Here is a 13,317-nt window from a genome sequence, read left to right on the forward strand (position 1 = left end):
TGTCACAACAAACACCCAGTGTCTTCACACAGATCTACCCATAAACCAATACCTCCATATAACTATATTTTCATGCTGTGGTTAGGGGTAATCTGTTGAAAGCAGTCGTTATCGCAAACCCAGGTCCCTTGACTCAGTGATAGGTGATGCTGCAGCAGCACAGGCTCAGTCAGTGATGATGAGGGCAAAACACGACGTGAGAGGGACGCTATTCCCCTCTGTGTGTGTGGCACTCAAATTTTGAGGAAGTCAAGAAACTGAAGAAAATGGACGACGTGTGTGTGGCGGTGCTTGACGGATTTTTACCTGCAACGACGGTGAAAAATGGGATCTATGCCTTAATGTCGGGGTTCGTGGAGACAGACGGATCGAGGATCTGCACTAAAACAACGATGCTAGCCTGCTAGCTTGCTCTTTGATGTCTGTTCCTCCGGCACATAACGTTACTGCAGGGGTTATAACTAATTTCAACCGCTGCGTTAAAAACTTTTGTGATTTTATTTCGATTTTTTATTACTCACTAATTAGAGTAACTTAATGTAAACTCAAACTGGCAACTTTACCTGGTGATATTTAGCGTCTTGCTACATTAGTTAGCTGACTTTAGTGTAGCTATTAGCGTTAAAGCTAGCTTAAATATGTTACGCTAATTAACATAACGTTAGCTTGAAAGTCAGTGAGTAACGTTTTAATTTACGTGACAGTGACTACAACCAGCTTGGTTCGTTAAACAGCCGTTACGGAGCGATAAACGTTAGTGAGGTTAAGGTATTTGCAGTTATTTCCTCTTACAAAAGAACAAACTTATACCGTTAACGTTACCTACATGTTTTCTATTAACTTCGATAATGGGGTTGAACATAAACGTTACATTTGCAAAACCTGTAATGTATTGCTCTTCAATGTAACGTTAAAATACAGTCTTTGCTTGTTAGGTTGATTAGAAACTTTAACGACTACCTCACCGGATGGGACCAGAAAAAGAGACATTATGTGACATTTGAGGCAATTTTCTGCGTGTGTCAACATATCAGCTTCCCCTTATGTAGGTTTTCCCTTAGCTAAAGTGTGTTAAGCTACAGCAGGAGAGCTGACACATCTGTAAGTAATAAAATTTTCCAGAGCAGCCTCATCAAGTGTGGCTCATAACTGCTAGATATGCGTCTTTCCTCCTTTTTGGCCGTGTTCAGGCCTGCTTTACCCCTTATCCTCGGGCTGTCTCTGGGATGTAGTCTGAGCCTTTTGATGGTGTCCTGGACACAAGGGGATACTGATGACTCCTGTGGAGATGAACTGGGGAATGGGAGGCTTTTAATAGGCAGAGGAGATGCCCCGAGAGACTCAAGGGATGGAGCTGGAGAAGAGGACTTCCAGCCACGTATTGTGCCCTATCATAAGGATCCAAACAAGTCACACAAGAAAGTCCTCAGGTGAGTGGGGAAGTCATGTCTTTGTGAGGTCATACATAATGCAGCACCCTTTTCCCAACAAATTTGCACACATCACAGCACTTTATATCTCACGGGTTTGTTTTAAGAAACTGGGAACAATTGGCATCCACAGGAATTCTCAACTTAATAGTCTCACATTTAAATCTTCCCTGCAATTATCTAAATACTAGTGGCATGTACAATATAGATGGCTAATTGACATCTAAATCTGTTTACAGATATACATTAGCTTCAGTGTGGATGCTGGACATTTTGATCCAGAGATGCGTTAAGATTTCATCCTCTTATACATGTCTTATTTCAAATCCAACAGTGTATCACTGGCTGGAAGTCTTACCCACTCCCATCACTTTTATGTTTGTTTTACAAGAGTTTTAAAAATTTGCCTTAACACGTTTTAGTCTGTTAAGAATATATATTTCTTGTGATGGAAATACGTCGACTGTTATGAAAAATGATCACTTTTATTCTGTTTGTGATTTGATGTCCTCTATTTATTTGCTCTCTCCATTTGTCCTCACCTCTCCAGAACTCGTTACATTCACACTGAACTGGGCATCAGAGAGCGACTGCTGGTGGGTGTACTGACCTCCCGTGCCACCCTCAACACGCTGGCCGTGGCGGTGAACCGCACAGTTGCCCACCACTTCCACCGCACCTTCTTCTTCACAGGCCTGCGCAGCCCTAAGGTGCCTCACGGCATGACTGTGGTTGCCCACGGTGATGACCGTCCAGTGTGGCTGATGTACGAGACAGTGCGTCACCTCCATCAGCATTATGGCTCGGACTATGACTGGTTCCTCCTAGCCCAGGATGACACCTACATGCAAGCAGATCGTCTGTCGGAGCTGGTGGGCCACCTCAGTGCGGGTCAGGACCTGTATATGGGCCGAGCGGAGGAGTTTATTGGTGGAGAGGAGAAGGCACGATACTGCCACGGGGGGTACGGCTACCTGCTGTCTCGCAGTCTGTTGGCCCGTCTGCAGCCCCACCTTGACACCTGCCGTAATGACATCCTCAGTGTGAGACCTGATGAGTGGCTGGGCCGCTGCATTATTGACTACCTGGGTCTCAGTTGTGTGGAGGTGCACCAGGTAAAAAACACAGACGTGGGCATGGACACCAATAGAAATGTGCATAGAAATAAAAAAAGAAAAATGCATTTGCACAGTTTTATTGATGGAATAACATTTAATTTCGTTGTCATTGTTTTTGTGTCTTATAGGAAATGACCTATCGTTACTTTGAGTTGGGGAAAAACGCAGATCCAGAGCGCGAAGACAGCGTACAGTTTAAAAATGCCTTCACAGTCCATCCTATATCAGAACCTAATCTCATGTACCGCCTACACAAACGCTTCAGCCAGATTGAGCTGGAATGGACTTACCTACAGATACAACAGCTGCAGGTTTGTAATACTTAAATGATCAGTGTGTAAGATTTAGTGGCATCTAGTGGTGATGATTGCCAATTGCAACGTGCTGAAACGTCTCCCGTGTGCCAAGCATGGACTCCTGGTTAGGAATCATTCAATGTTTAATGGTCAGGAGGTTTTTACTGGGAGTTGAATTATCGGCAGAGGTCTCTTCCTCATCAAAACAAATGGACAAGGTGATTAAAATCAGTAAAAACCACAGAATGAAGCAGTTTCACAGTAAAAAATAAATAAATCAGTATTTCTCCAACGTTGGTTAGATTGTAGCAGACAGGCTGCCAGCCCAGCACCTGCTAATGTGTGCTCACTTTTTTCTGTGACAACTAGAGAGCCAGACTTTCAGGAGGTTTTTACTGGGAATTATCTGCAGAGGTCTCTTCCTCTCCAAAACAAATAGACACAGGGAATTAAATTAAATTCTTATTTTCAGGTAATAAAATGCTAAAACAATATACTTACTATACTATATTCTATTTCTGCCAATATATCCTACGAAATTCTGCACACTGGAACGTTAACACTGCTTTCTCCCAGCTAGAAACAAGTTTTTATGTGACAGGACAGTATCAGGCTCCTTGGATGATGAGCTCCGTATGTTTGTTCTCCTCTCCACCACACCCCTTTTTTTGAACCAAGGCATAAATTCCTGACTAATACAATATTTAAACATGTCAAAAAGCCAAGACAAGGGATTGGGTGTTTTACTGGGGCATGCATTCCAGTGTCATCATCCTGTGAATATGATCTGTCTAAGAAGCCGTATTGTGTAATTAAAGTTGCTGCTAATGATAGTTCATTAACCCTGTGTTGACTTAACGTTAAATATATCTTGCACCGTAGAGAAATCAAACATATCATGAAGGCAAATGTTGACACAGTACACAGTGCGTTCCTTTTTGACAGATTTGTGTGTGTACTCATTAGGTGCAGATCAACAACCTGAGTGACCTGACACCAGAGGGGAAGGCCGGAGTCACTTGGCCCATCGGAATCAACCCTCCCTTCAAACCAAGAACCCGTTTTGAGGTTATAAACTGGGAGTACTTTACGGAGGAGCATATTTACTCCTGCATCGACAGCTCCCCAAAGTGCGAGATGAGAGGGGCCGACCGTGCGGATGTAAACGCAGTTCTGGAGATTGCAGTGGAGCGCCTGAATGAACGCTACCAGCCCCAGCTACGCTTCCGGAAGAGGCGTCTACTCAACGGCTACCGACGCTTTGACCCCACACGTGGTATGGAGTATGTGCTGGACCTTGCACTGGAGGCCTACACCCAGAAAGGTCACAGTCAAGTGATTGCCAAACGGGTTAACTTGTTGCGACCTCTAAGTGCAGTTGAGATTATCCCCATGCCGTATGTGACAGAGGCAACACGGGTGCAGGTCATCCTACCTGTCACCGCCCAGGATCAGGACTTTGTTGGTAACTTCCTCGACATGTATGTGATGAACACTCTGGACACCCACGACAATGTCCTCCTCACGTTCTTGTTCATCTATGATCCCTTCGACGCACAGCGAGTCAGCCAGACTGATGTGTTTGCTGGCATTAAAGCCATGATCGGGGAGGTGGAGAAGCGCTACGGAGACGTGAAGATCCCTTGGATCAGCGTGAAGACAGAGGTGCCCTCACAGGTTAAGCTGATGGACATCATCTCTAAGAAGCACCCGGTGGACACGCTGTTTTTCCTGGCCAGTGTGTGGACGGAGGTCAACGCCGACTTCCTGAACCGCTGCAGAATGAACGCCATCAGCAACTGGCAGGTGTTCTTCCCCATTCACTTCCAAGAGTACAGTCCCGCCGTCATGTACCGCGACCAGCAGCCTTCCGCCGCCTCCTCCTCTTTTGCCTCAGAGTCGCTGCGAGACGGCCACTTTGACCGCCATGTTTTCGACGAGGCTTGCTTTTACAACGCGGACTACATGACCGCACGGACCAAGATGGCCGCTGACATCTTGGACAACGAGGAGTTGCTGGAGAGTATGGACGTTTATGACATATTTGTCCGTTACTCGGGCCTGCACGTGTTCAGAGCCGTAGAGCCGGCGCTGATCCAGAAATACGTGCGCCGAGTGTGCAACCCTCGGTTCAGTGAGGATATCTACCACCGCTGTGTCCTCAGCAACTTGGAGGGTCTGGGGTCACGCTCACATCTAGCCATGGCTCTTTTTGAACAAGAGCAGGCCAACAGCACCTAAAGGCGTGTTTGTGCCTCAAACATACTGCCTGGACGCAGAATAATGTGAATTATGGTACTTTTGTGATCCACACACTGAAATGCGCACCCTTGTATTTGGCAGACAGAGGTCAGGATCAGCTAAAGAACAGCGTCGCCTGCTCATGGACACTTTGACAGAGCGAAAATGTGCTGATGCATACGTTCCTCCAGCTGAAAATCTCTTTGCTCAGTACATATGAGAACCTCTGGCTTATGACTTTGTCTTGTCTAGACGATTTATGAGTCATGGAGGTTTATGGACATGGACTGCAGTTACCATTGACGTATTCTTACAGAAGCCGAGCAACAATATTTATATTCCTCTTTTTTAAAAAAGGAGGCTGTGTCTTGAAGTAATAAATGAACAAAGGCCTTTATTGTCGATGATTAACTGAGAAAAAACTTGAGCCATAAGTCTTCCTTAGTGAAGATGTTTAAAAATGATACTGGAAACAAGCTGAAGCTGTCGGCTGCCTTTTCTTTTTTAAGAGGTATTAAAGAGTGATAATTCCGTTCAGAGTTGTTTCTTTATTCATACTGCTCACAGTGTGTAAAAGGCTTGTTTCAGTCTCATTAGATGGAGAGACAACTGTTTATAGGGATCTGTATATGCAGCATGCTTGAGCAGTCCCTCCTGGAGGTATCTGTTATGTGCTTGGCAGAGCTGAAGAAAAGGCATTATGGCAGAAGAATCTTGCGGTCAGTCGTGATGGCGTGCTCATATTCACAGTAATATAATGTAGTCTTCCCAGTTTGCCTAAAAGCTTTACTGCAGCGCCTGGAGGCAGTGAACAGTTTGTTCCAGCAGCCTGCCCCGCCTCGTCTCCCCACATTAAGTCAGTAAATCTCCAACCCGGCCCGGGCCTCCCTGGGTTTTGGCGAGTATTCTGTACACACGTCTTTGGGGAGAGAAGTGAACCCAGTGCCCAGAGGGAGGGTCGTGTCTACCTCGCCAAGGTCCGCCGTGGTGTGGGTGGTTAACCTTCACAGCGAGATGGTTGAACAAGCTGAATGGCTTACTTCACACAGCCTCCTCCTCCTCTCTAAAGGGGCGAGACGATCGCACTGAGGCCCCTTAACCTCCCCCCACCCACAGGACTCCTCCATGTGAGGGTTGTCGGGAGAATAGTGGAGCAGCAGAGTGAAAGAGGCTCTTTCTGAGGTGGGAGCGGGGCTGCAGTCAGCATTATACCACCGCTGCAGCGCGCTGTGGAAAAGGCCTCCACCTGCTTCCTTGTGGTGAGGTCAGTGAACAATAAAATGCCTGTCTGCCACCTTCTGAGGAACGCCTCGCTCATGCATTTAACCACCAATGAGCTTGAGCACAGAATCAACACTTTACATGCAGAGTATGAGAGTGTTCTTTTAGTGAAGGCTAAGTTAGCAGGGCTGCACAATTATTTGCATAATTGGTTACTGCATTTTCAGATCCCACTGTTATTTGGAATATGGAAAAAAAACATTTGATGTCACCTATTAAATGGAGTTCTGCTATGGTGGAAAATAATAAAGATGTGGATATCAAAGGATTCATCTGAGTAATTCTGCCCTTTACATGTTTGAAAGTTACTGTTTATTGAAGTCACAACAACTTTTTAAAGGAATACTTTTCCCCTTTAATTAACATTTGTATATCAGTTACTCACGCTGTATTACATTTAATTCAGGAAGAAAACTTTTTTTGTCTTGCATGCCTCGCACTGAACTAAGAATCCAAAATACGGAGAGAATTCTTGATGAATTGAAGTCATTGGGTCTGTGTTTAACAACAGCAAAACTATATAAAAACATCAGTTTACAAACTCTAAAACATTTACAAGTGTTTTAAATGGTAAGTTTTAAATGAAAATGCATGTGTTTGGAAGGTACTGAGCACACAACGGGATAAATGAGACTTGGAGTATACTGCACAAGTTGTATGAGAGTTTGTAAACTGATGTTTTGATATAGTTTTGCTGTTGTTAAACGCGGACCCCTATGACTTAAATACATGAAGAGTTTAAGGCATTTTTGGATTCTTAGTTCACTGTGGAGGCATGTCAGAATAAAGGTTTTCTTCACAAATTCAAAGTAACAAGGGGTGAGTAATTGATATGGATTTGGTCATTGGGGGTGAAGTATTACTTTCTAATAAATTTCAAATTTTATCATTTACCTGGAATTACAGGTAGGTTAGTCCTACAATGACCTCAGGTATCTGTTGTTGCCAGCAGGCTGAGGATGTCTTTTGATGGCCGGCACGAAACTGGTGTACCAGTATATGTGCTCATCTGATCACCTCATATTAAGTAATCTCATACAGTGTAGACTTAGCTTGTCTTACACAGGGCAAGGCCTATATAGTACCTATAGTCCAATGAATATATGAAAGTTGAAAGATAGATTTAACCTACTGCCTATTGAAAAGCTTTACACAATATGGATTTCAACTCAAAGATTATGTGTTTTGCCTTGGTGTACAGTATATAACAAAAAAAACAAACTATATTGAAATGTACAAGAGAAATTAATCTGTGCTTTAAGACCCAACTCGATTTAAAGCTGCTAAGTGCTGAAGGCTGACAGACAAGATCAGGGGACAACAGATAAAGTAAAATGCAAGGATGTCTCCAATCATTTTGTGCTTTCTGTGTTTATCCAGAACTAATTTAATCTATGTATAAATCAAAAAGAGAATGTAGCAAATTAATTCATGCACTCTCTAAGATGAAACACACTGACGTGTAACTGCACATGCCTTGGTACCACAGGTTGAACTTGTAATGCACCTTTTAATCCTTTGTGATTACTCACCATCAAATATACATTTAAAGAGACCGTTCACTGCCCTTCTGTGCAGAGTTTGCATGTTCTCACCTTGTCAGCATGGGTTTTCTCTGCGTGGGTTGATGGCGACTCTAAATTGGCTGTAGGTGTGAATGGTTGTCTGTCTCCCTGTGCCAGCCCTGTGATAGTCTGGCGACCTGTCCAGGGTGTACCCCGCCTCTCACCTAAAGTCAGCTGGTATGGCTCCAAAGCTGAATGCCATCTAGTTTCCTTGTTTTTGGAGAGAAGGCAGACATCTCTACAGCCAATATCTCCAACACTCCACATCTCACACCAAAACAATCTAGATTGATAAATAGCACTACAGGTAAGAGGAAAATATGTATGTTTGATTTAAGGGTGAACTGTCCCTTTAAGATCACTGCAGCAGCAGCAGCAGTGTTATTTGTGTCATAGTATGCATACACTAAAACTGACCCAGAGGTTGACCCAGCTAAATTACTGATGAACTTTGCAAAAAGTATTTTATAACCTTTAAATGTGGAAACAAGAGGCCTTAATCTCAATGACAATTACTGTGTACATGTATTGTTGCTGGTTCTTAAACATCCTACAGAAAGCTGAATCTCTTCATAGTAAAAGCTACAATCTAGAGTTGCTAAACCAGATTTAAACCAGAATTCATGCCTTATTTTGTTTGTATGGAGCAATGGCAGAAACATCAAACATTGAAGGATCAGCTCTACAGTTTGTAGCTTTAGGAATAACTTAAACTAATTTTCCTTTTAAAAAATATCAAAAAAGCATCCTGGCTTTTATTTCAAGATATTTTTTGACGCATAATATCACCTTGTAAAACACTTAGAAGTTGGGTCGCTTTAAGAGGTTCAGTTTGACACAATGATATGTAAATTTTTGCAGCAAAGCACCAAAAAAAAAAGTGATGACATTGTTAACCTACAGAGGGAAGCTGTGGTCTGAGTAAAGTTTCTATTACGTGCACAAGAAAAGTGCCTCCACTTTGATGTGTTGTAGTCATACACATGGATGGATAACTGAACGGGCCCACTAGGCACAGGCCCAGGGGCCACAAGTATCAGGGGCCCCGCAGCCTTCATTTGCAAAGTGTCACTCAAATTATGAACCAGGAAGAGACTCAAAATTAGCACACAGAGAAACAAAAAGACTACAAAGAGATGCAAATGAACTGCAAAGAGATATAAAATGACCAAATAAACACACCAAACAACCTTTAAGAGACACAAAACCACTAAAAGGTGCACAACAATGAAAGAAAGATGCAAAACAAAAACAAAAAGAGGCAAAACCACCAGTCTGTGTGTCTTGCTCCTGTTCAGGAGAGGTGGTGGGGCCTTTTCCATATCTGTGCCCAGGGGCCTGTTGTCTCGTCACCCGCCGTGGTTATAAAGATGGAAAAAAAGACACTTCAGATATCATGGCATTTACAAACTTTGGCAAGCGCTTCTTTATTTACATCCAGGCTGTCTCGCAATGTCACAGCTGTTTTCCCTTTTTTCTTTTTTTTTCAGTTGAATGTAATCACCAAACGAGTTTGCTCTTTACAGATATACAGTGTTATTATGTATACTATCATCTCCCTGTTGGTGACGCTCTGACAACAGTGTAAACAGAGAGAAAGAGCACTTCCCACTCTTCACAAACACATGCAGGGAGTGAGACAAACATGTCGATAGTATGTCAGGGTGTAGCAACAGGAGACGCAGTAGTCTTGTTAACATTTCCGTCAGATATTCTGATGCTGTGGCGCTCGGAGCTGAGGTCACCCAGGAGTTGCAGCTTCTCGTTTCCTCCACAAGAGGGTGCAAGTGAATTAGTGACTGTATGACAACAATGTGAATGCCCTGGCCATACAAAGACAAATCAATCCTGGTCAGACGCAGGACTAAGATACTACCATTGACTACTGTTTCTCCTCTAACGAGTGCAGTTAATATAACTTAGTCCTAGTAACAAAAACACAGTTCAGAAAAAATCACACCTACAGTTAGTTGCTGGTAGGGCATATCATTTTTGGCAAAAAAGTTTCCAGAAGGCATTTCAACAAAAGTCTTTTGCTCGTCACATAGACTGCTATGCCATCTTTTTATATTTACACACACTATCTCATCAGATGTAGTAATTAATGTCCATGGAGCATGCATAGGTCATCGTGAAATCATCCAATCACTTTTTGTGTATGCTGGGATAATAAAGGTCTCACCCGTGATGACGAGTCCCGACAACAGAACTACAGCACAGTGCAAAGAAACCCAGAAAAAGGTTCCAGCTCAGACTGCTGACACAAAAAAATCCTCCATCTGACATTACAACATATACATACAAGTCAAGTGTCATTAAAAAAAAGTGTAAAAGGAGATCGGTGCAGATTATATCGTGTGGTAACAGCTACTGAGATTCAAAGCGAGGGAGGTCTTTCTTTGTTGCAGCTTCCAGCTCCCATGATAGTAACGGGATGGACCTAAAATAAACCACCCCGACCCAAGATAGTACACAGAGGAACACTAACATTCCTGCCCTACTAATTCAAAACTCATGGAGCTCCCATAATGCACCATGTAACTCACACCCCCCCTCCCCAAAACAAACACACACAAATAGTCTGTCGTATACTGTACAGTTGGCCCTCTTCAGGGAAAACATATTTACATTCACATCTCTAGAAAAGAAAAACTTTTTTTCTTCTTCTTCATGTAACATAAAAAGTGTAGAAATGGACAAAAACCTCCAGACCTGGGCTCAAGTGCTCGCTGCAATAACAGTTTCAGGCTTTGTTTATAGAGACCTGAGGCCTAATTGGCTACAAAAGGCAAACATCCAGGACTAAGCCCCTTTCAAATTGCTCAGATTTGTCACAACCGCCTTACAAGGATATGTTTTTGCAATTTCTGTTAAACCCAGGTGAGGATTTTTTTTGCCCACTTCTATTTCAGTGATCGTGTTTCTCTTCTTCTTGTTGCAACCTTTGGTAACACCTTCAGCACATTGACTGGCAGAATACTACACAAGGAAGAGGCAGTGAGTGACAAAACAAATCAGTCGACAAGTCCCAACATGTAGAGGCATATTTGTCATTTTGCTATGATTAAAGGGACAGTTCTGATTTTCTGAAGTGGGGTTCTATGAGGCACTTATCCATTGTCAGTGCATTACATACAGTAAATGGCAGTCAGCACGCCCCCAGTTTGGAGAAGCAGGCAGAAGTACTGCCACAGAAGCTCAGTGATGTACTGCTGTGGATGGTTTTTGTAGGCTAAATGTACTTTAGCCACTTTAAAAAGGCCTATCTAAAAAATGTCAGCGTTAGTCAAAGTGGACACCATATTGTCAGGCAGCCCTTTCCTTTGGCTCTGCATTTTTTCAACCATTTAACTTGTGTATTTCTACATATAAGCATGGCCACTGTATTGTCCATCAGGTTTAAAGAGATAACAAATACAAGAAAATTTTAAAAATCTGTAATTGAGAGCTACGATGAAACGCTGTTCACTGTGGAGACAAAGGGATACCTTTGTGAAAGAGTGTAGAGAAGAACAACTTCTATGGCTAGGGACTGAACGGGCCGGAAAACAGAGTAAAAGGGGAAACTTCTGTGGAAACTGGAGGTAAAGAAAGAGCACACGCTAACTATCAAAACGCTAAATGCATGCTTTTGGACCCAGAGAGCTGCTGCTGCCATGAGTGGGACTTGGTTCCAACACGACGTCAGGTTCTTTCTGAACCACCAGATGCCAGCGCTTCACACTTGACTTCTTGTTTGGTAAGTCGTTTCAATTACTTGTAGCTATTTAGCATAATTTTAACTAGCAATTTGCTTTGCCATTAGCCAAAACTGTTTTTATTTCTCTGTTTTAAGCGTGCACCATCTTAAACATCTTTAGCAAAGTGTCATTTCAGTTGGATCGAGAACAGCCTTTTCTCACCCCCAAAACCTAACCTGAGGCATAATACAGTGCACGGCGCAGTTGGACTTTTGCGTAGGAATATATGTTATCCGGTTGAGAAATGTAGTGCCAAAGGAAAGGGCTGTCTAACGGCAAGGTAATGCGGTATAGAATATTATGAATATACTGTCCACTTGGACTGATATTGATTTCTTTATGTTGTCTTTTTTTTATTCACAGCAGTACATTGCTGAGTTTCTGTGGTGGCGGTATGCCTGTCTGCTTCTCCAAACTGGGGGCATACTGACCACCATCTACTGTAAGTAATACACCAACTATGGATAAGTACCTCATACAGCTCCTCTTCAAAAAATCCAAACTGTCCCTTTAAGGGAAGAAATTATGTTGATGATCAATACTTTGCTTCTCCTTCATTAAAACACTATTCTCTTGGTGATAATACTTAAGTTACCTAATACTGTTGTCGGAATTACTGTAAAAAGAAGTCTGTTTACTGGCGAATGCGACTAAAATGAGACACACTGGAGGTTTTCCAATTGATTCACTCCAACCTGAAAATGAATAAAATCCACACCTCAGGTTTATAGATAGAACTGATTCCCTGCAACCCAATGTGTCACACTGTAATCTTCACTTTGCTGGTGTAATTAATCAGTCTTTAAAAAAAAAAAAAAAAAACACTCTCCTAATGAGAACAAACAAAAAAACACACAGAGTCACACTCACAATCAAACAGAAAGAGTTGGAACACATAAAATACGAAGACTTATCCAGAGCGCCGTAAGGATTGACTGTGACACCAGGTTACATCATGTCGGACGCAGCAGCAAACTCTTTCAAGATGAGAATCCGAAAACACAGTGGTGTGTGAGCAGCCGGTTCAGAGTCTGTCTTGACATGATTGCGACGTATTTACAGAAGCAGAGAGGAGCAATGATGGGGGAGGTTTTTGTTTATTAGGCAGTGAGTCTGAGGATGCTTGCGGTCTGAGGGGCTTGACCTCTGAGGGTGCAGCCGAATACATGCGGTTAATGATGATGTCCTCACAGTCCTGCACAATACGGGAACAAATATGCAGTGGACGCGTCTGTGCATCGGGATCTGGGCTTCCACACGTCCACATCGCTGCTGTCGTGTGAAAACCTCCTCCTCTAGATTCCCTTTTCATTTCAAATCTTTGGAAAGAAATTGCATTTTCTTTCATCACGAAAGCAAAGGATGTTTTTTTTTGTTTGTTTGTTTTAGTTACTTACATTTCTAGAGGTGTAAGGTTTCACCAGACTACAGCGATGGCCTCACACACATCCAAACATACACACACACAGCTCTGATATCAGATGCAGGGATTCAGGAGGGCCTTGGTTTAGGTGTTGCGGACAGCTAAGGCCTGTTCCAGCTCCTGTCTCCTCTGCTGGATCTGTCGAGGAAAGAGGAGAAAAGAAATACGTCATCAGAGCTCCTGGAGGCAGAGCCAGAGAGGGGTTGTTGTGAAGTGAGCGTAA

At 43.0% G+C, this 13,317-nt stretch overlaps 2 protein-coding genes across 9 annotated transcripts in view; one reads left to right on the top strand and one right to left on the bottom strand.

The window, feature by feature from the left end:
* Positions 1 to 158: 158 nt before the first annotated feature.
* Positions 159 to 6,634, top strand: chpf2 (chondroitin polymerizing factor 2). Its single transcript, XM_050056939.1, has 4 exons — positions 159 to 1,430; positions 1,981 to 2,545; positions 2,677 to 2,859; positions 3,811 to 6,634. The coding sequence occupies exons 1-4, from the start codon at positions 1,159 to 1,161 to the stop codon at positions 5,083 to 5,085; spliced, it is 2,295 nt and encodes a 764-aa protein (XP_049912896.1). The 5' UTR covers positions 159 to 1,158; the 3' UTR covers positions 5,086 to 6,634.
* Positions 6,635 to 9,328: 2,694 nt separating this feature from the next.
* The window catches only part of smarcd3b (SWI/SNF related, matrix associated, actin dependent regulator of chromatin, subfamily d, member 3b), a 55,852-nt gene continuing 51,863 nt past the window's right edge, over positions 9,329 to 13,317 (bottom strand). For all 8 annotated transcript variants that reach the window (XM_050056338.1, XM_050056334.1, XM_050056333.1 and 5 more), the window contains one exon: positions 9,329 to 13,232. In XM_050056338.1, coding sequence (XP_049912295.1) covers positions 13,179 to 13,232 — 54 coding nt within the window. In that variant the 3' untranslated portion in view covers positions 9,329 to 13,178. The remainder of the gene's footprint in view (positions 13,233 to 13,317) is intronic.

Source organism: Epinephelus moara, chromosome 11 (assembly GCF_006386435.1).
Source record: "Epinephelus moara isolate mb chromosome 11, YSFRI_EMoa_1.0, whole genome shotgun sequence".
In the NCBI taxonomy this organism is placed as follows: Eukaryota; Metazoa; Chordata; class Actinopteri; order Perciformes; family Serranidae; genus Epinephelus; species Epinephelus moara.

Bases quoted from the DNA above. Each gene is read 5' to 3' on its own strand.
- chpf2 (XM_050056939.1), top strand. From the start codon at position 1,159: ATGCGTCTTTCCTCCTTTTTGGCCGTGTTCAGGCCTGCTTTACCCCTT. The intron at 1,431-1,980 runs GTGAGTGGGGAA...TCACCTCTCCAG, and splicing joins TCACACAAGAAAGTCCTCAG to AACTCGTTACATTCACACTG. The intron at 2,546-2,676 runs GTAAAAAACACA...TGTGTCTTATAG, and splicing joins GTTGTGTGGAGGTGCACCAG to GAAATGACCTATCGTTACTT.